At 38.8% G+C, this 27534-nt stretch overlaps 2 protein-coding genes across 4 annotated transcripts; one reads left to right on the top strand and one right to left on the bottom strand.

The window, feature by feature from the left end:
• The first annotated feature begins 1911 nt into the window (after window positions 1–1911).
• siae (sialic acid acetylesterase) lies at window positions 1912–6147 on the top strand. Its single transcript, XM_062419593.1, has 10 exons — window positions 1912–2078; window positions 2170–2331; window positions 2664–2818; window positions 3357–3495; window positions 3795–3963; window positions 4144–4229; window positions 4311–4444; window positions 4616–4770; window positions 5381–5567; window positions 5670–6147. The coding sequence occupies exons 1-10, from the start codon at window positions 1973–1975 to the stop codon at window positions 5931–5933; spliced, it is 1557 nt and encodes a 518-aa protein (XP_062275577.1). The 5' UTR covers window positions 1912–1972; the 3' UTR covers window positions 5934–6147.
• Window positions 6148–6437: 290 nt separating this feature from the next.
• Window positions 6438–25776, bottom strand: tbrg1 (transforming growth factor beta regulator 1). 3 transcript variants are annotated; one of them, XM_062419592.1, is made up of 24 exons: window positions 25538–25776; window positions 25225–25341; window positions 24825–24952; window positions 24551–24699; window positions 24277–24402; window positions 23841–24002; window positions 23138–23318; window positions 22920–23050; window positions 22402–22567; window positions 22144–22271; window positions 12504–12639; window positions 12001–12058; window positions 11808–11890; window positions 11444–11480; window positions 11014–11076; window positions 9939–10175; window positions 9757–9827; window positions 9350–9591; window positions 9090–9226; window positions 8457–8603; window positions 7874–7971; window positions 7672–7782; window positions 7126–7271; window positions 6438–6761 (listed from the first exon to the last, which is right to left on the bottom strand). In XM_062419592.1, exons 1-24 carry the CDS (start codon window positions 25670–25672, stop codon window positions 6673–6675), a joined length of 3078 nt encoding a protein of 1025 aa, XP_062275576.1. In that variant the 5' UTR covers window positions 25673–25776; the 3' UTR covers window positions 6438–6672. The 3 variants fall into 3 exon arrangements, with proteins under 3 accessions (XP_062275576.1, XP_062275575.1, XP_062275574.1); XM_062419591.1 differs by lacking the exons at window positions 22144–22271; window positions 22402–22567; window positions 22920–23050; ... (5 more) ...; window positions 25225–25341; window positions 25538–25776 and adding an exon at window positions 12818–12890 and having other exon boundaries at window positions 12504–12646; XM_062419590.1 differs by lacking the exons at window positions 22144–22271; window positions 22402–22567; window positions 22920–23050; ... (5 more) ...; window positions 25225–25341; window positions 25538–25776 and adding an exon at window positions 12818–12890 and having other exon boundaries at window positions 6438–6756; window positions 12504–12646.
• Between the last annotated feature and the right edge of the window lie 1758 nt (window positions 25777–27534).

Below are 27534 nucleotides of genomic sequence, written 5' to 3'. Positions count from 1 at the left end.
GTTAGGGATGCTCGATATTGACTTTTCTACCGATATCCAATATTCCGATATTTCCCAACTCTTAATTTCCGATACTGATATCACCCGATACCGATATTTGCGGGCTTTTTACACCAAAACATTAGGTAACAACATAACATATCTCCTATTGTTGAATTAACACATTATGCCTAATTTTATTGTGAGGCCCCACTGGATGCATACATAAATGCAACATGGCTTTCCAAATGTAAACACTGTCTGTGCAAAATAAGAGAACTTCAATTTAAGTTATGGAAAAAATGCCAATATGGCACTTTTTATGGCAAATTTCTGATTTTTGATTTTGGGCTATATAAATAAAATTGACTGTATGTGATTATTTTGTGTTATTTTACCCTCCCTTCCCCCAAGACTCATTACACAGCTATCACCATAATGCTGGCTGTGAAATGATCTGGTTCCTATATTTGGTCTGTCCAATATAGGAGTTTTATTAATTCAAAACTTTTGAGAAAGTGCATAAACACCACCATTTGTCTATGTTTGAGGAATCACTCAGAATCACCCAGAAAATAAAGAATAGATAAAGGAAAAGAAAAAAAAACTACAGTGGTGTCTTATCTCTTGAACAGATGTTGCCACAAGAGCCAATCTGGTGCAGTACAGACCTGAAACATCACATCACACTGTTACAAACTTTGTTAGCTGAAGTAGAGTTGAGCTGGGTAATTCAGTTATATAAGCCATCATTTCACACCATCTTTTTCTGCTGACATTTGTGGTTTCAAGTGTAATTTCCCAACAACTATGGGATGAAGGGTCCTGATGTGTTCTGTCACTGCTGCTGTAGGAAAGAGTTTGCATACAATTGCTGTTGTGTGTCAGTCAGCTTGTTGCCCCCTGTGGTAAAAGGGTATACAAATCATCCACAGCAAATATTACCTTGAGACATCAAACAAAAGCCATCAAATACACATACACTACAAGAGTAGTTCTCAAAGTGGGGTCCAGGGACCCCCAGGGGTCCTTGAGAAGGGTTCAGGGGATCCCCAGCAAAAAGAGGAATAACTTATTTTCAGTATAAGTCCATCAATATCTAACACAATGACAGAAATGTATGACTATTTAGGTCACCTTTCTCACTTCCACTTATCCTATCCTGAGGTTCTGATTATTGTGTAAACCAGCACATGATTGAAAACGGGGAAGTGTTTAGTTTGGGGAAATTATATTTTGGTATGGTTCCATGGTTTCATTAACAGGCACAAATATAGTGTGAAAGGGGTCGAGAAAAACTGTATTTTACTGTAGCTTACTCTGAATTCTGTTATAGGGCATTCCTACTTCACTCAATATCTGTTTATTTTTACTAGAGTACATTGAAGAATAAAGAAATGTAGAACATGTATGCGCTGTGTCTTTATATTGTGTTCATCATGTAAAGAGATTGTTCTGGGGGGGGGGCATAGCGTAATTGTTAGTCTAAGGCAGTGGTCTCCAACCCTGCTCCTGGAGAGCTACTGCCCTGCATGTTTTAGGTATCTCCTCACTCTAACACACCTGATTCTAATAATCAACTCGTTATCAAGCCCTTTGACGAGCCTCAGCTGCTTGATAACGAGTTAGAGTGAGGAGATACCTAAAACATGCAGGGCAGTAGCTCTCCAGGAGCAGGGTTGGAGACCACTGGTCTAAGGTAAGGCTAGTGTTTTGTGTGTAATGACTGTTTTGTGTTGTGTGTGTATTTGATGACTGTCAGGACGCAGCGTTATTAGTTTGGCTTGATGTTGACGTGCAAGTTTGTGAAGATGAGTTTTCAGTTGTGTTTAGAGTTTAGGGGGAAAGGGAGCAAAAGGACTGTGTCTTTGGAGAAACACTGCAGATCTACTGCGCCTGCGCACCAGGATGGCGTCACCGGAGCGTTTAACAATATGAACTTCCCGAGTCTTCGTCCAGCTGACTGAGCTCACCAAACCGGAACAGAAATCTCATGACTGCGGCGTACAGAAGTGCTCACTTTAACGCGGGTTGTCTGCTCATCATGGCGACAACACTGTGCGCTGTTTTTCTACTTATTGCTTCAAGTCACGCATACGGTGAGTAACGAGGAGTAATCAAGGAAATAATTGGCAGAATAATCAGTAATAATATAAATAAAAACATAAATAAACTTGTCTGTGTGTATAGATGGGAACCTGTCCTTTGCTTCCTACTATGGAGACCACATGGTGCTGAAGATGGCTCCAGAGAAAGCTGTGCTGTGGGGCTATGGCCCTGAGGGTGAACAGGTCACCGTCTTCTTGTCAGGACCAGTAAAACAGAAAACCTCACCGGTCACTGTGACAAAAGGTAAAGACAATGAAAAAGAGGTGAAACTTAATGATCCTTACAGCAGCAGACCATGTTACCCCTACAGCAGTGACATTCAGGAAGTGGCTAAACTGAACTGAAAACTGTGGTTCTCAGATATTGTCTTATCAGCTATTTTCTATTAAATGCATCAACAGTTCTTAATCTCACCACTGTGTTTATAATATCAGGATCGCTGTCTTACTGCCTTTGCATCCACCTTTTCCCTGTCATCACATGTCTACACTATATTCCTTTGGTCAGTTAATGTCGTTGACAGTCTGCGCATCGATTACTGCTGTTGTTATGAATATTGTCCATAACACACACAGGCATCTGGCGAGTCACCCTTGACCCTGTTGAAGCTGGTGGTCCCTACATTGTGACGGCAGCTGTTCACAACATGACAGCCACTCTGACAGATGTGCTGTTTGGAGACGTTTGGCTGTGTGGAGGACAGAGCAACATGCTTTTTGAAGTCTATAAGGTAGTGATATTTGAAATATTGACAATGTTAACATACATGTCTAGGAGAATTCTTTCCGCAGCGGTGAATCATGAACACTTATTACTAAGGCCCGGTCGATATTTTTCAGGCTGATGCTGATACCAATATTGAGGTGTGGAAAAATAAATTCCAACATCAATATATCGGCCAATGATATGTATATGTCAAATACATGTATATCTGACAACATATATATACTGATACATCTTTGATAGGCCAATATCAGCTGATAGGAAAAGTCCTGTGATTGTGTGATATTTTTCTGGAATTGTGAGCTTTCAATAAAAACTGGTATCAGTGCCAGATAGATGACTGACATCTATGACATGCACACAGCAACTTTCATCTGGCACTCAAAAAGCAGAAAGCTGTGATGTGGTTGTAATAGTTTTAAAGCTTGCAAAAATACATCGGTGGCAGGAAGTATTATTAGGGGAAACAAAACATATATTAGTTTACATTGTTTTGTGAGCTCTCATTTATTTATTTAGTTGTTTGTTTTTTAAATCTCCGATAGCTGCTCAATGCATCGGAGGAGCTGGCTCAGGCAGAAAAGTATCCTCATGTGAGGACTTTTATGGTGGCCTTGAACCGAAGTAACGATGAGCTGACTGAATTGATTCAAGTGGAGCTTCCCTGGTCTGTGCCCACAGCAGGTACGAGAAGGATTCATTTATTTATTCATAGAATTGTTTCAAGTCTTTGTTGCAGCTGAAGGTTTTGTGTTGGTGTACTTTTACTTCAGCTGAGCCAGTTATAAGTAGTGTGTGATAGAACATGCATATGTATATTTGTTCATGTCATTTTCTTACAGTATAGTGAAATTTAGTCATTTAGTTTGGTAAATTCATATTAATAATCATTTTTAAACATGAATCATGGTGCTCAATATATTCATGTGTTGTACGACCTGCTTGCATTCTGCTGATTGGTTCATTTGCTTGTGTGTTTCCAGAAAATCTGCCTGGGTTCTCTGCAGTGTGCTGGCTCTTTGGTCGTTACATGTATAAGCACCTGAAGTACCCAATAGGAATGGTGGAGTCCTGTTGGGGAGGCACGCCGGTCGAAGCGTGGTCATCTTCCCGAGCACTGCAGCGCTGTGAACTAGAGTCGACAGGAGCCAAGTAAGGGTGTAGACGAGACAGAGCAGTGACATGCATGGTGATAAATAGAAAGCTTATTTAATTTTACAGCAATCAGACAAGTGATGTAATTCTTCTTATGCTCTCAATAGTTTGGTGCACCAACTAACTTTCACTTTGCACTAACTGCACTGTTTGTACTTTTCTGTTACAACCACTCAGCCACTATGAGAACAACTCCGTCATGTGGAATTCAATGATCCACCCGTTACTTAACATGACCCTCAAAGGAGCCATCTGGTACCAAGGTACAGTATTTGCACAGGTATCAGATGTTCACTGTAGCCGAATACACCACATGCTTCTATGAGACTTGTCCGCACTTTCAGGTGAGGCGAATGTGGAGTATCATCAAGACAAGTACAACTGTTCTTTCCCTGCTATGATTGATGACTGGAGGATGGCGTTTCACCTGGGCTCAGGGGGGCAGACTGCAATCGACTTCCCTTTTGGATTTGTCCAGGTATGTTAGAATCTGTATTTTAATTTGCAAAGGAGAAAGAAGTGCTAATGGAAAGACAAAAACATTAAAAATGAAATATTCAATAAAGTAAGTCTTATCTCAAAGTGCTTTCTTTAAAGATACTCTATGTATATAGAGAGAGGTCTGATCCATGATTTCTTTGTAACGCAGCTGTCCACCGATCAAAAAGGCTCCGCAGATGATGGCTATCCCAACGTCCGCTGGCACCAGACAGCCGATACTGGCTTTGTTCCAAACCCCCGGATGAAGAGGACATTCATGGCTGTGGCTCTGGATTTGCCGGATGAAATATCTCCCTACGGCACGTAAGGATCTTTTTTGTAGTATTGAAAATCCCCACAACACTGAAAAACACTCAAGTCCTGCTCATAACTTTGTTTTGAATCACACTTGGGAGTGCTTCAGATCCTGCAGCATTTGTCTTGAGCTGAACAGAATATGTGCATCACTTTACCTGTCAGTAACCTGCTGGCAGCGACTGTGTCAATCAGGCACCTGTACATACCAGTGCCACTCAAATACGACTTTGTAATCACTTGTCCCAATTTCTTAACATAGAGCCGATCCATAATTCTTAAAATTATCAGAATTCCAAGTAAAACTCATATTATATACTAATATATATTATATATCACATAACTCTCTCAGCACATCCATCAAACACTCTGGATCCAGCTTCCTGTTAGTCCAGGGATAGATTTTAAGATCCTTACAAACATCTATAAAACTTTTATTGCTCCTGTTATAAGACACAATTGCAGGTAGAAATCTCACACTGACAAGAATTTAAAAGAATATTTGCAAGTGATTTTTTTTTTTTTTTTTTTACTGTATTGACTTTCAAACTCTCCATCTGTTCTCACCACCTGGCTGATCCATGATGTTAGTTAAAATTATATTTGACCTTCTGTTCAGGATCCATCCCCGTGACAAGGAGGATGTAGCCTACAGACTGACGTTGGGAGCAAGGGCAGTGGCTTATAATGAGCCGCACGTACCCTTCCTTGGGCCGTTTCCCAGCAAAATCACGTCCTCTCAGATGTATGTCAATATTACCTACGACCAGATGGTCTCTGCCACACCATCTAAATACATTTTTGAGGTAAAGCAGGCAGTCGTGTACTGAGTAAACATTTCTGTCCCATATTCTGTATGGTCTGATCATTTCTTAGCCTTTACATTATCCTGTGTTTTTTTTATCTAGATATGTTGCTCGGAGATTTTAGCTCCACGTGGGCCTAAATCCCAATGGGTTCCAGCTCCAATCATGCGGTCGAACTCCACTACTGTTATGTTATCTGCCAGTTTCTGTCCGTCGACTACTGAGGTAGCTGCTCTTCGATATGCATGGAGAGACTGGCCCTGTGACTTCAAAGCCTGTCCCATCTACAGCGCCAACAGGGTTTTACCTGCACCTCCATTTATTGCCCACCGCACAACGACTGAAGGACATTTTTGGAGAAGGTAACTGCTTATCAGAAACTACCAGAAGGTACTTGTTACTCTGGCAAGAAACAAATCACTTTTGTATATATGTATATCTATCTATCTTTTTTTTTTTCCTTTTACAAATACCTATAAAAGACACTATGCTGCTGAAACTACAGCCAATACTTGCTGGACAGTGTGAATACAGAATTTTTATTTGAATAAAACTCTGATTTTGAGGTTTAAAGCACAAATGAGTATTTTTGACTTGTATCTTTTGCACAAATAAACGACAAATCAACGATTTAAGTTTGAGTGGATATGTTGTGTTACATTCGAAACCTGTTTTTACTTTAATGTAAAACGGAAGGAAATGCAAATTATTGATTAATAAAAATGTATTTGTTTGTCATTTGATACAACTGCAACAGGGAACCAACAGTTGATTACTAATGCAATAATAGCCCATCAACCAAAACTTTTAGCAGGTAGCATAGTACTTTTTTTCAGTGTAATCCTCAAATAATGAAAAAGTCAGTGCTGATATTTTCAACATAATGTCATGTTGAGTCATCAAGTAACAAATACAGAGAATAAAGCTCAGTCTGGGACTTCCTAGAAGATGGCATAGAATAAATAACACAGGTTTGAGTTATTATCTTTCTCTGCTTGATGAACAATGAATGAATATTGATTTGAATAATATAAAAAATAAGCCTAAGAATGAGAATTCATGATGATTACAATCAGTTATTTCAGAGGTGCTTTGGAACAGAATCTCAGGAGCTGTAATATGAGGTAGAGGGCTTCATGGTGGGGGATGTCAGGTGGTGATGATGAGAGGAGCCAGGAGACTGTGGTGTCTGTCCTGAGGGGAAAACAGTCAGTTTCATGGCATGTTAGCATTGACACAAGACAACAAAACATACTCATTGTATTATCATACTTGTTATTTTTCAGCTAACCTACAGTTGCCATGCACATTCATATTATTTTATATTTATTTCTTTAAAGAAGAAGACTCAGTTTTTCATTTTTCTCCTCAAAAAGGGATTCCACCCTGTGACCTCCTCCCTATCCACACATTTAATCATCAGACATGTCCGTTCTACAACTGAAATGTTCTTCTTGTACATGAAAAAACCTGGTCAGCTAGATGTAACAGGCAAAGCAAAACACGTGACAGAAGTTATGCGCACAGCAACAAAGACTTGTAACCTGTTTTTACCAACCTGTGATGTGCTCCGTCTTTATATTCTCGTCATAGCCCTGGTGTCTCTGGTAGGCATCAAAGTTGACAGAGGCGTCGTCCTCTGATAAGCTGTGAGGAACCTGGCCATCGCCGGGGCGACACACCTCAAAACGTATCCATCGGTAGCTGTGTGAACATGATAAAAACAAACGATTTCTAAAAATCTGCCAAAACATTAATATACATTAAGAAATCTAAACTCTACTTGAATACAGAATGCAAACAGGTTAGCAAATGTGTGAAAATGAATATATGTTGCGGTATATAATCATTATAAACGATCAATCCGTAAAAACGTAGAAGCTTGTTATTTAATGAAAAATTAATTATAAATTGTCATGTTGCAGATTTCTAAACCTCAAATGTTACCAGTTGGTATCTCACAAGAGATAAAAACTTTCATTAGAAAATGTGCCACTACTAAGCACTGGGTAAGTCTTCTACTTTCACCATTTAAAAACAAATCTCATATCTATTTTTAGATGATGATCTACTAATCCACATTCAGTGAACAGGGTGAATTTACTTGCTACACTTGCGGGCTCCAGGACAACTCTGGATCAGGTTCTGGATGGTGGGGTGAGAGAAGCCAAAGAAGTCTGCTCCTGACGGCACAATGGGCACAACAGACTTGGAACTAAGAGAAAGACATAATGAATGAGGACATAGGTATATAGAAAGTTATTGCATGCTCCATAACCACAAGCCTTTGTGATGGACTTTGATACCTGACTGATGCAATAGTCTTAAGTAGGTTGGAGTGGCATGTCAGGGCAGAGGAGGCCACGATGGCATTCTGAGGATCTTCTTCAGGCACAATCTCAAACTGGGGAGACAGTGTTGGTAAAGGTTTTAAAGCTCTTACATCCTTACATATCCTACAAAGACACACCCACAGCAATTCAGTCATTCATACTTTAAATACTTGTATGCATGTGGAGTGGCAGTGCACATGTATTTAGGGGAGGACCGAAAAAATAATGGGAGAAGACGTATTGACAGAGGTTGCATTCTGCTGGATTTAAGGTTGCACAATTTTCGACGGTAAGATTTGCAGGGAAAATTCTGAGCCTATGAAGACAAGTTGTAAACAAAGCACAGATGGGACTTACAAGAGCTACAAGGAAGGTTGTAGTGGGGAAACATGAATTCAATATAGGCTTGTAAGTAGCTACAAACAGTTAAGTGTGTGTTTGGTTGCGTTTACCTCAATATTAACATCCACATTAACACCATCTCCACCAACTCCAACTGCTCCACTCTGAGCTGATAGGCATGGCTCTAACCCCCCACCACCACCCCTTTCTGTACCTGTGGACCTGTTCCCCCATCCTTTATTTGGCAGGTGTAGAGGCACTGCTGGTCAGGGTTTTTCATGCTAGCAAAGACACGAGTGCTGCAGAAGCCCACTGGGTAGATGGCACACTCATCATGGAACAACATTCTGTCTGTGATGATCTGGAGAGAAGTCAAAAGTTTGCATTTAGTCAGGTGCGTGGTTGTGGTTAGTGGTCAGCTGTTAGAGAGGCCTTATTTTGCTCACATTTTTTGGTATTATGTACTTAATATTGATTCATTTAAACATTCGTCAGCACTCTTAATGGGAGTTTCAGTTGTCACAGCAAGAGGACAATAACACTAATAACATAAGTGTCTCCGTTAGATGTGCCAGTGAGCTGACAGGTATAATAGACCTTTCTCATGGCAAATTTTTTAACTTCTCAAAACTGACAGACTCTACTTGTCAATGTTTCAAAAGGCTGAGCTCTGTAGTGAAGCTACCTGTAACAGTTTGAGCAAACTATGTATTTTTGGATCTGAGACAGACAACCTCTATAGAAGCTTTTAGCTGCCAAATTAAAACTCTTCCTCTTTTCTTCGACTGAAATATAAGTGGGACATGTGGAAGAAAGCTATGACATGTGAGTCATGTCAGACACTGACCTCTCCCAGACTGTACACAGTTAAGCCTCCCAGTGCGATGGGAAAGACGGGACGACCAGATGAGTCCAGAGCGATGGGTTGCACCAGTTTCCGAGAGCCGTCCGCTAGTTTCCTCTTCTTCGACATTTTCTTTGGAACTGAAGAAAGATGGGAACACAATACTGATGAACACACGCACACAAAGGTATCACATTCATCCCGCTGCTGCTGCCGTTTATTTTTAATATGTATCTACATTAACACATGGCCATAGTACTCACGTTCCTCCTTCCCATTCTCTCGTCCTCGCTCTTTTCTTTCCTTCTTAGGTTTTTTAAGAGGTCCCTCGTCACCTGTTGACACCACTGATGTAAGGTTATGCCCCCCAGACAGGCCTGAAGCCCCAGCTGAACCTGAGGTCAATGCCACAGGCGGCACAGTTGGATGAGAGCTTGACGCGGGTGTTGGCAGTATCTCCCCCTCTGACAAAGACTGGTACTGTAACAACGACTTCAGTAAAAACCTGAAAATGAAAATAAATATCAATAAAATTGGACTCTTGTTTATTTTTTAATATCACATTAAGTGGAAAATGGAGAAAACATGACTTGACCATCCTAAATCAAGCGGTGGCTCCTTGCTGAACATATATTTTTCGATTGTTAAAAGGTTAAACATCTTAACTCACCTGCGCTCCTCCTTTGCTCTCAGAAACTTCTCCTCTAAGTGGGCAACTTCATCACAGAGAGCTGCATTCTCCTGTTATAATAATCAATATAAAACCAATATTTGACACATACTTCTTGTAGTTTTATTCTGTAACAAGCATAATCCAGCAAAAGTGATTTTATTCATGCATGGTTCACTCACAAATATCATGGCGCGAGCCGCTTTGCGCAGCCTCAGGTACTTGAGCCGGTACTTTTCATTCTGGTTTTTTCGCGGCCCTCTCTTCATCTTTCCCTTATGCTCGAAGGAACTGGTGGGGGATGGGAAGGCGGGCGCCGAGGCACCTGAGCCAGAACTGGAGATGGCATTCTGCTGTGGCGAGCCGAGAAAAGACTGGGCAGTGAAGGCCTGTAGGGCCTGCTGGCGCTCCTCATCAGTCTGTGAGAGGACAGAGGGGGGAGAGAAAGACAAGAGATGTGTTCCTGTGCACTGAGAGAACCTGAGGCTTGTGCTGGTGTTGCCTCCAGGACGCTGGATGAGAACACACTCAAATGCAGATGATAAAATAATAACCGATGTAGCTTATATTTAAAACTGCTATGTGACAAACAATGAAAGTTACTGAAAACAAAGAGTGCACACGCTGAAGTTATTCATACTCTGAATTTTATTTATACAAATCAAGGAAAACATCTGTCTTTGACAGGTGTGTTTGACTGAAAATGTATTATTATCTCCAAGATCCTACTACTAACTAGCATTTGACATGGATCTCACGCTGCACAGATTTGAAAGTGTAAACATGGGTACTACAGTACAACATTGTAATTAAGAGCTTATTAGTACTTTGGAGCACTGCCGCTATAACGATACTCAAGTGACTTCTTGTCGTCTCTGCTATAAAAGTCTGCTCTTTTGGACCATGAAGCTCCATCTGCAATACCCCAATGTCCGTTTATCAGCTTTAAAAAGACAGTAATTAAATAAATAACACACATCCTATGACATTACACCAGATTGCTTTGAAATCCCACTGCAAAACCAAAGCTGCATCTAACACATTATGATGCTGAAATGGGACTTTCAGCATCAATAAGACTTTATACTTTATACCAGGCAGGTGACATGTATCAAACTACAGTTCTGTACCCAGGTCTTGTGTGAATAGCAGCACCACAGAATTTATCCATGAAAAATAGTCAAATGCACAGCATTGTGAGATATAATATATTAGAGGTTTAGTGTGAAATTGGCATTAGTGTCCCATAAAACTCACCAGCAGTGCAAAGACTCCGTTTCTGTTCTCAATCCTCTTGAATCTCCTGCTGCCTTTTTGTGTCTGAAACATAATGTGAGACGGAGGCCAATGCACGGGGCTGGAAAAGCCAAATTTGAATCCCAAAAAAACTTGTGGGTCAATTTAGATCAGTTATAAGATACAATAGGTTCAAGGGTGGTGCATCTGAGCACAAAGCATCCTCTTTCTGATGACAGCACATTCATATTTTCCCCTCTTTAAGATGGTAAGGTGATGTGAAAAGAAGGAGAATGGAAAAATATGGAGACAAATCAAAAGATAATAATGGAAATAAAGATGAAGCATGTACTGTATCAACTGAACTATCACAAATGATGAGTAGAAGTGCAAGTTATTATACTCAACAGCAGAGGCTGCTGTCACACTGAGTCTCAAAAATGCTCCTTACCTCACGGTACATGACAGCCTCCAGACTTGATTTTGCACTGCCAATGAGAAAACAACAAAAAATTAATTTCATAAAGTTGTAAGATGATGATCCTGAAACCTCCTTGATTGGAGGTGTGCATTTATGGTTAATCAACATCTATCTTGCTCTTTAGCCTCATTGCACAAAGTCGGTACATGAACTTGTTTTACAAGTATCCAAAATTATCAAGGAACAATAACAAAGTAAACTAAAAGCTATTGACTGCTCCAGAAAACGTGAGAAACTGACCATTTTAAAACAACCTCACTATTCAACAGTTTAACTTTCATAAATGTGCACAAGCGTAAGAATAAATGTAACAAATTGTAAGAAGTTGCCGTACTTAGATTGAACAAGTCCTCTGTCAATGATTCTTTGTTTAATCTCCTTTATGTGCATGGGACGTCCCGCTTCCTCCAAGACAATCTACATGATAAAAGGTAGAAAGGGAAAACACTTACCACACAAACAGACAGACAGTCGTTAGCTATAAGTGTTATTACCACACCAAAATATGATGAATGAATGTCACATACCTGGGCAGCATCCAGCCATGTGAGGTTTGGCTTCTCTGCGATTTCACTTGGTGGTTCGCTGCAAATAAAAACAGTTCAGCATCATCTAATTAAGAGTATTATTTCATTTTTGGCACGTAAAATCAAGCATGTATTTATACAAATGTAAGTAAAACAGTAACGCTGAACCCGAATACCAGGTAATTATGTATTGTAACCCTGTAAATGTGTTTATAACAACAGTGTGTGTGCACGATCCTCTGATACCAAAACTGAAGTTCACGATTAATTCTGGTTTATTTGCCTGCAAGTCGAGAAGAATACATGCCTCAAACTATTTTCATCTGACCAATTTTGGCAAATCTACACTGTCTGATAATGGGATGCTCCTCATTGTAGCAGTGATACTCTCCAGCCTCCAGGCTGCTGATATGCACCGTGTATCTTCTGTATCTTTAAGCAGTGAGCCTAGGCTGAATGTCAAACTAACATGCAAGCTTTAAAGTCTCATTATTTTCTACAACCTCTCCAGAGTTTCAGCAGTCCCCGACAAACTGGCAATGCTATCCAGAGCAGGAAACAAAGAGTAGCTGCCCTGTCCATCCGCCTCCATCTCAGATTCAAAAGTGTTGAGTGACTCCATAGGAGACAGGGACGAGCCTCTGTCCTGCAGAGAGATCCACATTCAATACACAGCAGAGCAACATACAGTAGCAACACGGAGACACAGAAACACGTTATTCTGTCAGACTGCGGCAAAGAGTAGCACCTGCTATATGCTAACAAATGCTAACAACAAAACGGATAACAGTAATAGTTAGCTATAATAAAAACACACCTTGATTAAACTGCAGCAAGCGAGCTGAAACCACTTCACTCCGTCCGTCGTCCGGGTTGTTTGTTTCTGTCGAGCGTAAACCGGACACGATATTATTTTCCTAGGAAGGCAAAGCCAAATTGTGTCTCTGACCCTGATTTCACCCTAACTCTAACAAATCACACTCCTCATGTGTTAACCTAACCAATGACAGTAAAGAGTACTATCCAATCAGACGTAGAGTGGGGCGGGTCATTCCGTCGCCACCCTAGAAAAAATATCTTAGCCAACCGGAACCATCGGTTGTTGTTTTTTTTTTTTTTCTTCTTTAAACTTTATTTCACATTTCAATTTACAAAACTCCTTGGAGGAACATTTAACTTGCATTTGAAACATTACAAGCCTACAACCCATAAAAGTTTATGTGTATACATATACATTTCCATTTAAGCTTGTAGACTCATTGTATACATCTTGACAAACAACATTTGCAATTAGTAACAGGACAAGATAACATGACAAAAATAAAAATATTAAACAAAATAAAAGTACATAATCATAGGGGTTTACATTTTAACAAAACTGCTTTAAGAGTATTAAAACAAAACCGGATAGTAACTTAAAGAGCAAGAGACATTGACATAGTTTCATATAAATCATTTATGGACTGATTTTCTTCCGTAAGTACCTTTAAAGATGTCATATAGTTTTGATTTCATTTTTAAAACTATGGAGGGTTTGCTGTTTTTCCATTTATTCTCATGTATATGATATTTTCCCATAATGAGAATTATGTTCACCATTTTGGACAACTTCTTTGACAGACCATCCATATAAATCATCACCTGAAACTTATTAAACAAAGAATTGTTGATCCCAATATTTAACCAGCGATACACATCTTGCCGAAATAGCATTGTGACCGAACAAGAAAAGAATAAATGTTCAGTAGTTTCGTGTTCTGTCAGACAGAATACACAAGGATCTACTTCGAAATTGGACCTTTTCCTTAGAGTGTCAGCAGCAGGATAAATATTGTTTATTATTTTAAACTGAATTTCTTTTATTTTGGGTGATATTGGCCATTTAAGATAGCTACAGTATGTCTTTTTCAACATTGCTTCATTATCAATTATCTTTTATATTTTTTGATATCAGGGAATAGCTTCTCTTTTAGCACACTTCCAAGTACTTTGTTATTACATTTTTGTTTCTTCAATTTTCAATTCACCTATTTTTGACAAACACATTTGAGTGTGTAACGATATTTTTTATCATGAACTTTAAGGGAAGTGGAATAGCTCTACAAATTTGATTAAACAGAACATTTTAAGCTAAACTTTTTTACAAATGAATGAAATTGCAATAGATTGCCATTTTCATCCATCAAGTCAGTAACATGTTTTATCATACCATTCTTGTTTAAATAAAGTCTTCCTGTTAATAGTGATGGTTCTATTGTTCCACAAGGTGGAGCCATGCGGTGTGAAGTTGTGAGTGAACATCATTTTCCAGTAGAACAGTATTTTTTTGTTTATGGAAGTCAGACAATTTGATTGGCAGTTTAGATATTTCAAAGTCACAGCTCAACAAAAATTCTAACCCTCCAACAGTTTGGAATATACACTTTGGTATGTGGAACCATATAGAATCAGGTTGTGCCAAATAAGCTTTTATCCAGTTCAACTTGAATACACCAATCATGGATTCAAATTCAGCGGCTTTCAAGCCACCGTTTTTATAGTCCTTAACCATCAGAGATTTTTTAAGGTAGTGGGTCTTATTTTTCAATATGAAATTAAAAATGATGGAATTCACCTTTTTAATCATTTGTGGAGAAACATAAAGAGATTGACAAGGATATACTAGCTTGGATATTCCTTCTGCTTTTGTCAACAAGATTCTGCCAAGAATAGATAGATCTCTCATAAGCCAAGGATTGAGAGATCTTTTCATACTATCTATTTTCCCTTCTATGTTTAGTTGTTCTCTCTTATTCCTATCTTTAAACATTGTTAAACCTAGGTATTTTAGTTCAGTTTTAACCGGAATGGAGCTTATATTTGTCTCAGCACAAGGATGAAGAGCTAATATTTCACATTTTTTCAAGTTTAAGCACAGACCAGAAGCTCTAGAGAAGATTGATATTATATTATGTGCTAATTAATAGATTTTGTCGATTAGATCCTTTTGCTTTTGTTTCCTTATATATTTTGTTAGACGGTGCAAAAAATATGTAAAAATGAATGCATCGATGTAGATAAGGAAGACCAATAGAGAAATTGCAGTTAGTTGCTCAGTTGTTTCAGCGGACATTATTTCTGACAGCAGTCCAACCGGATATCCGGTTTGTTTTGAAACAGCCTTCAGTTCAGCCTTCAATCAGTTCATTGTCACATTTGCAGGCACAATAGCATGTTTGAGATATAAATAAAATTCAAGTGATTATGAATGAGAGTCAATAAAACCAAAGCGGTTGTACTGTATGCCATCATATCTGAAAACCAAAACCCTCTGAAAGAGAAATTCAAGTTTGTGACTGTATACATTTTTTTTTACTAGTGGTAGGATAAAATGAGTGTAAAATATGTGCTCAAATTATAACAACAGAAAAGGCTGTATTGTGAATTTTGAGTGGCCTACAGAAAGGCAGAAAACACATGAAGCTATATGAGACTCCGCACACTGCAAGATGAGTGGACAGAGGCCAATGTAACAAAATGTGTAACATCAAGGGCACACACAGTTTCTGCTAAATCTACAGGTTACTTACAGCTTTTTTCCTCATAGTTATAATACATGCAAGCAGTGTAAACATTACTATTTTCTGATTCTGATTGCATTCATTTGTCATATTATGCCTATCCCATTCCACAACATCTGCTCCCTATGCCATATTTTACACCTGATATGCCTAATCCCTCAAAGACCAACACCTACATCACTGTGAGCAGCCAGCCACCAAATCCAAAATCATCAAATACTGATTTCCCTCGGTAGACAGTTTTATTACAGAATCTTAAAAAACTGGACTCACTACAGCCACATCACACCACCAGGAGGAACCAATGCACCACAAAAGAATACTCACAAATTACAAGGGACAAAAGCATGAAACTCCAGAGCATCATTGGACTTATGAGCACAACCCTGATGCATAGCAAACCTATGGAAACATCTCCCGTCCCTGTACCACCTCCATCCACCCACATATGCAGAGACCATTCACTGAAACAAGGACAAATACAGTGACCATTTCAGCTTCAACCCCAAGAAGAGAGCATCAAAGGATCACACATATTCACCCAAAAGCCTGTCACTCATACCAGTAGTCATAGACAACATCAACCATGGTGTCTTTATCGGATGTAAAATTAGATTTTAATGACAAGCACAACGATTTAAACTGCAACACTACAAGCAAATCCGGAAAAGCACTTCACCAACTTCTAGAACTAGAAGCCACAGTCGAAAGAAACATGACATGCACCACCCACGTTGATAACCTGGAAAAAGAAGGTAAAAGAAGGACATCAAAGCCACCTTCAAGGACGCAAAGAATGCAAACATGGAGTTTCACTAGAAATCATCCTCAAGGTTTATCAGACATATATTAGATCGTCTTTAAATATGCAACACCAGCCTGGACCAAAGACTCACAATACCAACACTACATCCACAGCATGTCCAGACTCCAAACCACCCAACAAAAAAAACACATCATTCTCACACAGATCTACATACAGCAATCCTCAACCCAGCACTGACACAATTCATCCAAGAAGCACAATGGGCCACGAGAGTACCACTTTGCACGATCCTGCAAAACAAATCACCATAATTTCCACAAGCAAATCCGGAAAAGCACTTCACCAACTTCACCATTCTCAATAATGACAGACATACACACATTCACTCTGCCAACTCTACCATAGACACACTGGACCTGGCACTCTCATCACCAGACCTCTCAGCCACACTCCACAACTTGAGCCACAACATTGGCAGTGACCACTTCCCCATCCTTGCCACTTTCAGCACATGGCACAACGACAAAAAAAGCCAACTGGGAAACCTACACGAAGCACACCATTAAATGAAGTATTACTGGGATCCCACACCAGTACCACTCATTAGACCACCTGGCCATGCACACTTGATAAATACTCACCCATTTACACACGCGTCACGCTACACACCACCTCCAAACATCCATCCTACACCTGATCAAAGGGGGAAAAAATCGCACAGACAAAACTTCAAATACAGATCAGCGGACACAGAAATAAACCGGCTCCAGAACCAGAACAGCTCGCTCTGCGCACACAAGAAAAATGGAAATCATTCTACAATAAACTGGGCAGTGACTACAGAACCAACCCACACAGCTTCTGGAAGAAAATTAAAAAAACAAAATATGAATGGTGCACAAAACTGTAGCAACATACAAACTCTAGCACTTAAAAAACATACACTCACAGTTTCACAAAAAAATAATTCGTCGTGGAAGTATTTATCGGCATTGAAAAGGCTTTTGACAAAATGTGGCACAACAGATTGCTTTTCAGATGGCAAGACAAAAAACTCCAAATACCACTTCCCATCTAAAATTGAATTTTAAGCCTCCTCCACAATTGACAAATCAAGTTCCTTCCCTTCCCTCTCCAAACTTTGCACTCCTAAAGCTGGTGTTCCACAGGATGCAGTGCTCAGTTCACTGCATTTTCTCCTCCATATTTTTGATGTGTATCCCCTCCCATTAAAGGACATGTCTCACTATTTGCTGATGACAAACTCCTAATCAATTCCACTTGCTGCCAAAAAACTCCTAACATGCATCGCTACAATGGAAACCTGCTCCAGCATGTGGATAATTAAACTCAACTGCACCAAAACCCAGCCTATCCTATTCACCAGAAATCCCAGACTCAAAGATGCTGTCTGCCTCACCCTCCACAATAACCCCCTCACCCTGGCCAAGTGTCTAGAAGTCACAGTCGAAAGAAACATGACATGCACCACCCACATTGATAACCTGGAAAAAGAAGGTAAAAGAACCAAAGCCACCTTCAAGGACGCAAAGAATGCAAACATGGAGTTTCACCAGAAATCATGCTCAAGGTTTATCAGACATATATTAGATCGTCTTTAAATATGCAACACCAGCCTGGACCAAAGACTCACAACACCAACACCACATCCACAGCATGTCCGGACTCCAAACCACCCAACAAAAAAAACATATCATTCTCACCGAGACCTACATACAGCAATCCTCTACCCAGCACTGACACAGTTCATCCAAGAAGCACAATGGGCCACGAGAGCACCACTTTGCACGATCCTGCAAAACAAATCACCATAATTTCACCATAACTTTAGCCTATTTTGTTGCATTCCACAAATCTCATATATGAAATGCATCATCTCTACTATTCATTGTTCTCTTTCTCTTTACTCACATACATAGACGCACAAGCACGCACACACACACACACACACACACACACACACACACACACACACACACACACACACACACACACACACACACACACACACACACACACGCCGTGCTCGGCTCTGTTGGCTTTTTCCAGTTCTGTTTACTTTACTTTGTTCTATTCCATTTTATTCTATTTTCATTTATTACTAAAAAAAATCTTCTCTAAAGCCCTGGTCTCACGCTACCACTTGGCTCCAAACTGAATTCATATGTTTATGGATAGAAAAGGACACTAGCCCTGAGCTATTTACCAGGTTCATAAACTTACTAGGTTAAATGTGGACTCTTTTATCCCAAACACACTGAGTAGGGGACACAACAGAGGTGAATGACCTGAACTGAACATGAAATTTTATAGTATTGCACAAGCAACAGTTAAAGGTGCAGTGTGTAGAATTTAGTGGCATCTAGATAGATAGATAGATAGATAGATAGATAGATAGATAGATAGATAGATAGATAGATAGATAGATAGATAGATAGATAGATAGATAGATAGATAGATAGATAGATAGATAGATAGATAGATAGATAGATAGATAGATAGATAGATAAATACTTTATTAATCCCGAAGGAAATTAAGGCATTCAGTAGCCCATATTAAGTCAGGTCGTACAGTGAGTCAGTCCAAAAAAAAGAAAAAAGAAGAAAAGTCAGTCTTCCCTCTCCTACAGTGTGGAGTTTTCTGATTTCCATCTTAAAGAAACTGTCTGAGTAGCTGCCGTTTACAATGAAAGATCTAAATCATACTTTTTATGTGTTCGTCCAATAAAATGCAACCAGTCATTGCCGCACTAACTCTTCCATCCAGGGGCGATTTTAGACCCTTTGAAATGGGTGCACCCCTTAATTTGATCTCCGCACCCCTAAAAATAAAGAAATTACCAGTGTTTCCCATTAATTATATAGTAGACTGTGGGGGCCCACAGGGGTAGTCACAGAACCGGTGTGTCAGTTTCATTGGTGACCGTGTTAAATGGTGACTTTCACATAGGTGTTCTCTTAAAAGCCTTTAGTAGTTTAATCCTTTTTAAATACATACTCATCTGTGTTTACTATCTTAGTTACATTAAAGTTAAATTGTGTTCAGAAGACTCATTCACCTCTCGTAACGTATCTTCTAATGTGAGACAGTCACCACTTAACACGGTCACCAGTTAAACCGAAACATCGGATCGACTGACGCTGTGGTCGAGTGAGCGAGGGGTAGAGAGTGAATGAAGAGAGGGAGCGCTGACAGTAAGAAAGCGGGTGAATCAGATCAATAAAATGTTTGATGATTGTTTCACAGCGGTTATGTTCAACAGCACAAATAAACTTCCCCACACACCTCCAATCAACCCTGGCGTGCTGTTTAACAGGACACTGCATCAACATTACGCTGGTTTGGTTGGTTCAGTTTAAAAAACAAAGGCTTGAGAGATGTTCTTCATTTCCATCTGTTCAATAAATCAACTCTGATCCTGATCCACTTCTAAGTCATCTGGAAGTCAAGTATTTTATTGATAAGCAAAGACAGTTAGTTTAGTAATTTGAAGAAACACAATGTAGAAAAAGATATGTTTGGTTTAAATAGTCCAATTAGTGCTTAAAGGACAACTTTTTTTTATTTTTTATAGATATAACCTCTTAATTGTGCTCTCAGAGTGCACCAGAATGATGCAATTGACTTAAAAATTTACAAAATGTTTCTTCCGGACCCCCGTAGAGGGTAGGATTGAAGTCCACCCACCATAGTCTCTCAAAATTCTGTGGGAAACACTGAGCATTGAATGTCAAATTCTCATTGGGAGATGAGCCCCCCTAAAGTTATGATCCTAGAACCGCCCCTGCTTCCATCTCTCCAGACATTTCATTCATAAATGTGAAAATACATAAATGCTCATTCATTTCTCAGGGAATCTAGAAGCACTAAAGGAGGATTTATCCATTAAGGTAAGTGTGGAATTTCAGCCATAGCCTTAATGCACACCTGCCAAAAAGTAACTGACAGACACAGTGTTTCTCTTGCAGTTATCAACTCACATCACTGTGACCTGAAAGTCTCTCCTCAAAGTCAAGATAACTCCTAACAATGTGTTTCTCTTTACTTTAATTTTCAGTTGTTGTATAATGACATCAATGTTGATGTTTTAGATGGTGTAGACTTAAATGTGGATATTTTTATGTGCTGTGAGCAACACACTTTACAGGGACATCTTTGTTCTGAAATTGTAGAGGACAATGAAATCAGTCTTATAATTAAAGGGTTTGCTCACTCAAATACAGAAAAGGCATTTTCTCACATCAAGTGGTATCTAGCTATTTGGATAGTTAGGGTTTGATGAAGGTTTGAGATTTCTACCCCCACAGCAATGGATTGAATTCCATTAGTGGTTTTCACAGAAATGTAAAATTATACTGAGGTCTTCATGGAAATGTTTGATAGCATGTTTCATGGATTATTCAGGGTAACAGACACGTTGTTTCTGGAAAGAGATGTTAATGGGGTGTCAGTGCTGTGAAGACCACAACTGAATTTTAGAAATAGATATTTCAAACCTTGGTAAAAAACAATTTATAGATGAGGTCCAATCTTCTTCACTTGATCACCTTGTTGAGCACATGTTTGTTGTTTGCCTCAAACAGGATTGTTGAGCGTGCACACAATAAAAAATACTATAAAATCCTTAATTTGTACATGTTCATGAAAGCAGTAGTGACTCAGCTCTATTTCTATATTGGATGTGGCTAAGGTTGAGCTAAACAGGCCCTGTGGTCCTAATTCTAAAATTGCAGGCAAAAAAAAAGGAGTATTTCACAAAAAAACTGCCCAGACATGACTAAAATCAACTAATGGTTTACATTGTTTTCACTGTGTAATGCAAGTTAGTATATGCAAATAAGAATATGCTTCAAGTTGGATCCTGTTGTGACCAGAGGGGACAGTGAAATTGCAGGAGATCTTTTGTAACTACATTTTGATATTTATTCATAACCCTGGGGTGTGTTCTAATGACAACATGCTGCATTTTGCACCTTGAATTGTACAAAATAGCTTTGCTGAAACAAGTGAACATGTCTGAGCAAATACATTGACCATCAGAAAATTGCTTTGCAAACAGAAAGAACAGAAGTCAGAAACCTCTTTAAACAGGTCAAAGATTATTTACAGAATTGATCGAATGATAATCACTCAGTGTCCTTTTGCCTCTGTTTGATCCTGTTGTTTGCTATACATCAACGATCAACCACTGGTCAGACTGAAAAACATCTGTCTCTGAGAAATGTTCATGCATGCTGACTGAAGTCAGATTTTTGGTCATAGGTATTGGTTTCCTATTTGTGAGCGTTCAGTAACAGTTGAGCCAGCCGTAGTTGAGCAGGACACGCACCACTCTCTTGTATGGCATGTAGTATTCACTTTGTCGGGGGCCGTTAGAGAAGTAGAAATATCCTGTGGGACACAAGGTTGTTGATATTAAAATATGCAGTTGAACTTAAAGCCACTGGAAATTGGCTTGGCTTCTGCACATTCACCAGCTAGTTGCTCACTTTCTCTGCTGCGGTTTGGTGCAGACAGTGGGGAAAAACTGGAAAAGAGGTTGGTTAGGGTGGTCAGAGTGAACCAAAACAGTAGTTGCACACGTTGTGGCCCATAATGTCAATGCAATGAACTGGTATATGCTTAAAAGCTCCTTATAGCAGAGGGCAACTACAGAGTCTGGCCATACTTTTCTGTGTTTTTCAGTAATAGATCTAACTCTATGCAAGAAAAGACCAATTAGTGTAGCTTTAAATAGAAGGCATACGTTTCTGTCATTCTAACCGGTGTCAATTCTTGACTTGTATGAAATGGGCTAAATGTGAATGAATATTTCTCACCTGCATTCGCAAATGCTGCATCTACTTTGGAGCCAATGCCAGGGAAATTCTGGCTGATGGATCGTGGGTATCCAGAGTCCATTTGGTTTCTGGCCTCATCATAACTGTAGGAGAGAACAGAGCGATTATTAGAATTGCTTTTTAGATATGTAGTCTTACCTGAAAAAAATCTAAATGTTCCACATTCATCTGCATGTTTTATCCTTTAAACACTTAATTCAAACTATCACTCACCTCCAATATTGTCTATTCACAAAAATGAGTGTTTTCCTAGTTGTTGAATCATAGACAGCTGCATCCACCTTACTCACTGAGGAGGGTAAGCCAAGGAAGGTGATACGCTTTGGATATCCTGCTACTTTTGTTTTAGTAGAAGCTTTTATGGCCCAGTATTGACGACCTATAGAGAGACAGTTGCTGGTTATTACATGTAATTGCTGAACTAGTACAACTTTGCAGAACTTGACAGTATTTATATGTTCAACTTAACATATTGACCATATTTAATTAATTTGAGAGACAAAACCAGCGGTCAACAAAACATACAGCAACCCACTCACCTTCTCTCTCTTTCTTACCAGCCACCATGCAGGTGAACAGGTGCATATATTAACTATACAAATGCCCATACCCATGTGACATGATTATACCAATCACAAAGATTGTGTAATAACAAATAAACGAAATAACCAAAATGCAAACTATTACTTCATCCTAAATGCACAATAAATCCATTCATGGCTGAATATTACCTTCAAAAAGATACACCACGTCCTTGTATGGGACTTCATAGGCAGCATCCACTTGGTTGATCCCTGACCATTTTGTGCTTACTTTAATTAAACGGAGTCCTTGGAAGGATGTACTCTTCCTCCAGTAGTGTCTGGTAAGGCATTGAAATTGAAATGTAAAAAGATAAAGGATTTATCTTCCACATAAAGAAGATGACCATCACATATTAAAAACGTACCCATTTTTGAAGAAGTACAGGTCTCCCCTAATGGATGTGGCAGCATCAAACACCAGGTCCCTGCTACACTGATCACCTCTTGGGTTTGAATCCTCCGGTTCCTCTGGTTCCTCTGGCTCTGGTGCAGGACGAGGAGTTGGTTTGGGTCTTGGGCCTGGTTTTGGCTGAGGTGTGCGGCTGCCTGGGAGATTGAAAAAGCAAAGAAAATGTCCAACAGCATGAAAATAAACAATTTATTCATGAAGTCAAAGTTTATGTCTTAATATCAGTCTGTAATTAATGATGTTTTTCATTGTGTCTAAGCCTACAAATGTTCACAGCCTGCATGGATTTAAGAGCTGCAATGATTACTCAATTAATTGATTACCTTTTTCACAGAAAATTAATTAAAATCTCAAAAATTGGGAAATCTTTGGGATATTGAATTAGTAAATGTAATATATTTGGGTCTTAAGACATCACCTTTGACTCTGTTTTCCATTACAATTAATGGATTAATTAAGAAAATCATCAGCAGATTAGTAACTATAGTGAAAATAATTGTTAGTTGCAGCATAACTTATGACATCACAAATAAAAATAAAAATGGTTCATTCCCATTCCCAAATCATTGTATGGATTGACGTATAGTGCACATAAAGTCAGTCAATCAGGCACATTTTGTTAATGTGAATCATTTAATTGAATCTAATGTTTTGCTCACCATAAAGGGCTTGAACCCCACGCCTGTCGTCATCAGGCAGCCTGTATCCGTTCGTGTTGACGTATTGATAAGTAGGGAACATCAGGGCACGTCTGTCCCTGGAGTGATCCAGGCCCAGAGCATGGCCAAACTCATGGGCTGCCACCAGCAGCAGATTCACACCTGAACATAGTAATTACAAGAGTATAAAGTAAGTCATACCTCAAAAGGTGATACACAAGGTACAATGGTCATCTCAAGTGATTTAAGAAAAATACTTATTTACAAATGTCCATTCTGTGGGGAAGTAAAGGTATAGTTTTTGTTTTTCTGTGCACACCCCACAGCTTTCAGTTCTCATTCAGAAACAAACTGCTCTACAGCACTCCACAGATTAAGTGCTTTTTCCCCACAGAGGAGCTCCAGTTTTACAAAAACAACACTGCAGAATCACTACCTCTTTGGGTTAAAGTCCAGTTTTCATCATCATCAAAATGTGTGTCCCCTCCCTGACCATCTCCAGGAGAGTTAGCATGAGCCAAGACCCCATTTGGCCCGTCAAAAGGGTAAAAGTCTCCGTGATCTGCAATAGTACAAAGAAGATAATACAGCCTGTGGTTTTATTTTTTAAAGTGCAAGTATGTACTTTTCTTTTTTTTCATTGTCTTATTTTTAATCTATGTCTCAGTAAAAGTTTAGAAAAAAAACAACCTTGTTTCATTTGAACTTACATCCACCCTTGAATAGAATAATGATATCTGCTGTGCCGCTGTAAATCTGTTTGAAGTCCAGCGGGATGACATCACTGTAGATCTGAAAGGCCTTAGCAATGGTCGAATCCACCTCTCTCTGGCTCAGATCTCGAGTGTACTGGGTGATCCTGTTGAAATCATGTTGGAACCATCATCATCTTTGCCATTATTATCACCTAATTTATCAGCCACCTAAAGTACAACTATACGACTTAAGTATTGACAACATTACACCCTCCTCATGTCCAGTTACCTGTATGTAATGGCTGTTTTTCGCCATCTGGGTTTCCCATAAAAGTGTGCATATCGGCTAATATCTGACACACCGCACCTGGGAGCCTTCATCACTTCCAAAGTTTCATTATTCAAAACGCCAGTCACCTGGTGCAGCAGACAAAGTAACCACCACACAGAGATTTTTTTTTATTATTGTCACTTAATTTTAAACTTCCTATCATGAAATCTTTTCAAGTGTTGAAGTTATCAACGACAATTGATTAGAAGTAGGCAACATTATACAGCATTTTATCTATAGAGGTATGAAATGACATGCAACAGCTCATACTACAGTTTCCAGAGACATCACTTAATTTCATTCCAGATTACCCCAGCAATATGAGTATATATAATAAAAGCAAACCATTTCTTATTACCTCCAGGCCAAAGAAAGACTGCATGGACTCTAGATCCTCAGTGAAGTTGCTTCTAATAAGGGTTCGTACTGTGGAGTTTCTCAACCCGACATCACCATAGTACTGCGAAAGATATTCCTGATACAGAGAGAGGAAAGAAGTGATATTTAAATTCATCCAACCATGGCAGTACTCCTTATCTTTCTACACAACCTGAATTTAAAGACTTCACTCACTTAACAATTATCTTCCCAAATGTAAGTGGCTTTGAATGCAGTTGGTTATGTCTGATAGTTCCTAGCTTCTAATGTTTACGCAAAGTACACTGCATTACCTCAGCAAGGTCTTGATCCACTGGGGAATCTGTTGGGGCAACGGTTGGAGCCGGGTGACACCAGTTTAAGCAACCCAGCAGCACTATCCAAAAAGCAGTGAGAAACATCTTGTTGAAATGTTTTCGTCTCAACATGCGATCTCCTATTATAAAGGCAGCCTTGACAGTGTGATGTGTGTATCGTCCTGAAAAAAGCTGAATGCAAATCCAAATGTATGCAGTGTACTCTGGGGCATTCCACTAAATGATAAGACACGCCCCTGTGCAAGAGTAGGAGGGGGAGTAGAGTGACCCCTCTGATAACACAGTGAGTGAGGGGAGCTGATATGATCAATTTAACCTCCCTGATGAAACATTTGTTGTGTTTTGTTCGGTTACTTTGGTGTTTTTTTGGGTTGAGATTCTTTCATGTACTTTTTTAAATTTATCACCCTTTCTTTTTCTTCTCTATTTTATAGCTTTGTGTCTATTTGTTACATATCTACTGTGATATGTAACTAAAGCTGCAGCTAAAAATCAAATACAGAGCCACATTAGTGAAAATCATCCTCCTTCTATGAGACTGATTGGCAACATTTGGCAATTTTAAATTCTTATGTTGGATTTAAATGATGACATGAAGCATGCACCACCTACAAACCTTCAGTAATTACCAATTAAAATGTGAACAACACACAAAACTGTCACTTCAATCTCGACTAACCTCTCAGTCAACAAAAAGATTTGCTATCGGTCTTCTATTCTCAGTGATCTCTTGTTGTTTTTAAACCTGTGCAGTAACTTGACACCACATGACATTATTAGAACTACCTTTTGCTGCCATTTGGGAGAGCCAATGCTGCTCAAGTTGCTTTGGACAGAATTCAGCAATACAGGAAAACGTAAGGTCATATATAATCAGTGTTGGGAATTTACTAGCAACATGTAACGGCATTAAGTAATTTAATTACAAAATAAATGTAACTTTAATCTGTTACAGTTACTGAGAAAAAATGTTACTTGTGAAAATGTTGATGATTACAAAGTGGGTTCCATCTGAAGTCATACCTTTAAGATTTTGCTCAGGAGGGTTTTTTCTCATTTTTAAAAAATATTTAACATGTTACTGAATACATATATTACTGTTTTTAATTCTTTGAAATCAATATTTGTTTTAATGTATTGTAAATAATTCATGACATGGGCTTATTTGGAGCCTACATGGGCTTAAATGGTGTCACACAGTGCCAATTTCTCACTCACTTCCATTCTGTTCTGTCTGTAATAAACAGATTTTCATGAGTCAGCTGTAGATCCATAAACCGTATTGGAGTAGCAGCTGTTACTTATTTTACATGTTTGACAGTTGAGACGAGTGAGGGAGGACATCCCATTTGGTGAATTGAACTCCTCCATCCTCTCTACTGATGCAACAATTCAGTATGAATATGAGTCGAAGTGATTTTGCATGATGCTTAGTTGTCTGACTAGTTAACTAGCTAGTCTAACACTTTGTGGACAGGAAGGAAAGAATGTCAACAAATATAATCCAGCCAGCAGTTACATTTCCTTCTAAACATATAAGGCAAAACAATTCAATAGTATGAACGTCTATTTCAGATCTTTCTTTTCTTTCTGAGTTTATACTTATTAAACATAATCAGAGATTGCTGTTGTGGACAAATGATGAGACTTATTGATCACTGAGGCCCATTTCAACCCTAAAGACTCAAAGACACAAAGTCAAATATACAAATATAGAGCAGAAAATGTATTTAGTTTTTTTTTTCCTTCATAATTAGTGATTGTCGTAGAAGTTATGGTAATTAGTTAGTAGTGTATTAGTAGTAGTAGTAGCAGTAGTATTTACTATTATTATTATTATTATTATTATTATTATTATTATTATTATTATTATTATTATTATTATTATTATACAAAGTCATAATATAAAGTTCAGACTTTATTTTCCAAAGTCTGAACTAATGAATATATTTTCAAATGAGAGATAAATGTTG

This window comes from Scomber scombrus, chromosome 5 (genome assembly GCF_963691925.1).
Source record: "Scomber scombrus chromosome 5, fScoSco1.1, whole genome shotgun sequence".
Taxonomy (NCBI): Eukaryota; Metazoa; Chordata; class Actinopteri; order Scombriformes; family Scombridae; genus Scomber; species Scomber scombrus.
Note: the sequence above shows the minus strand (reverse complement) of the source record. Positions and strands in the feature narration are given on the sequence as shown.

Bases quoted from the DNA above. Each gene is read 5' to 3' on its own strand.
- tbrg1 (XM_062419592.1), bottom strand. From the start codon at position 25,672: ATGTTGAGACGAAAACATTTCAACAAGATGTTTCTCACTGCTTTTTGG. The intron at 23,051-23,137 runs GTACGTTTTTAA...ATGCCTTACCAG, and splicing joins CTGTACTTCTTCAAAAATGG to ACACTACTGGAGGAAGAGTA. The intron at 9,592-9,756 runs GTGAGTTAAGAT...TTTCATTTTCAG, and splicing joins AGAGCAAAGGAGGAGCGCAG to GTTTTTACTGAAGTCGTTGT.
- siae (XM_062419593.1), top strand. From the start codon at position 1,973: ATGACTGCGGCGTACAGAAGTGCTCACTTTAACGCGGGTTGTCTGCTC. The intron at 2,332-2,663 runs GTAAAGACAATG...TAACACACACAG, and splicing joins ACCGGTCACTGTGACAAAAG to GCATCTGGCGAGTCACCCTT. The intron at 4,445-4,615 runs GTATGTTAGAAT...TTTGTAACGCAG, and splicing joins TCCCTTTTGGATTTGTCCAG to CTGTCCACCGATCAAAAAGG.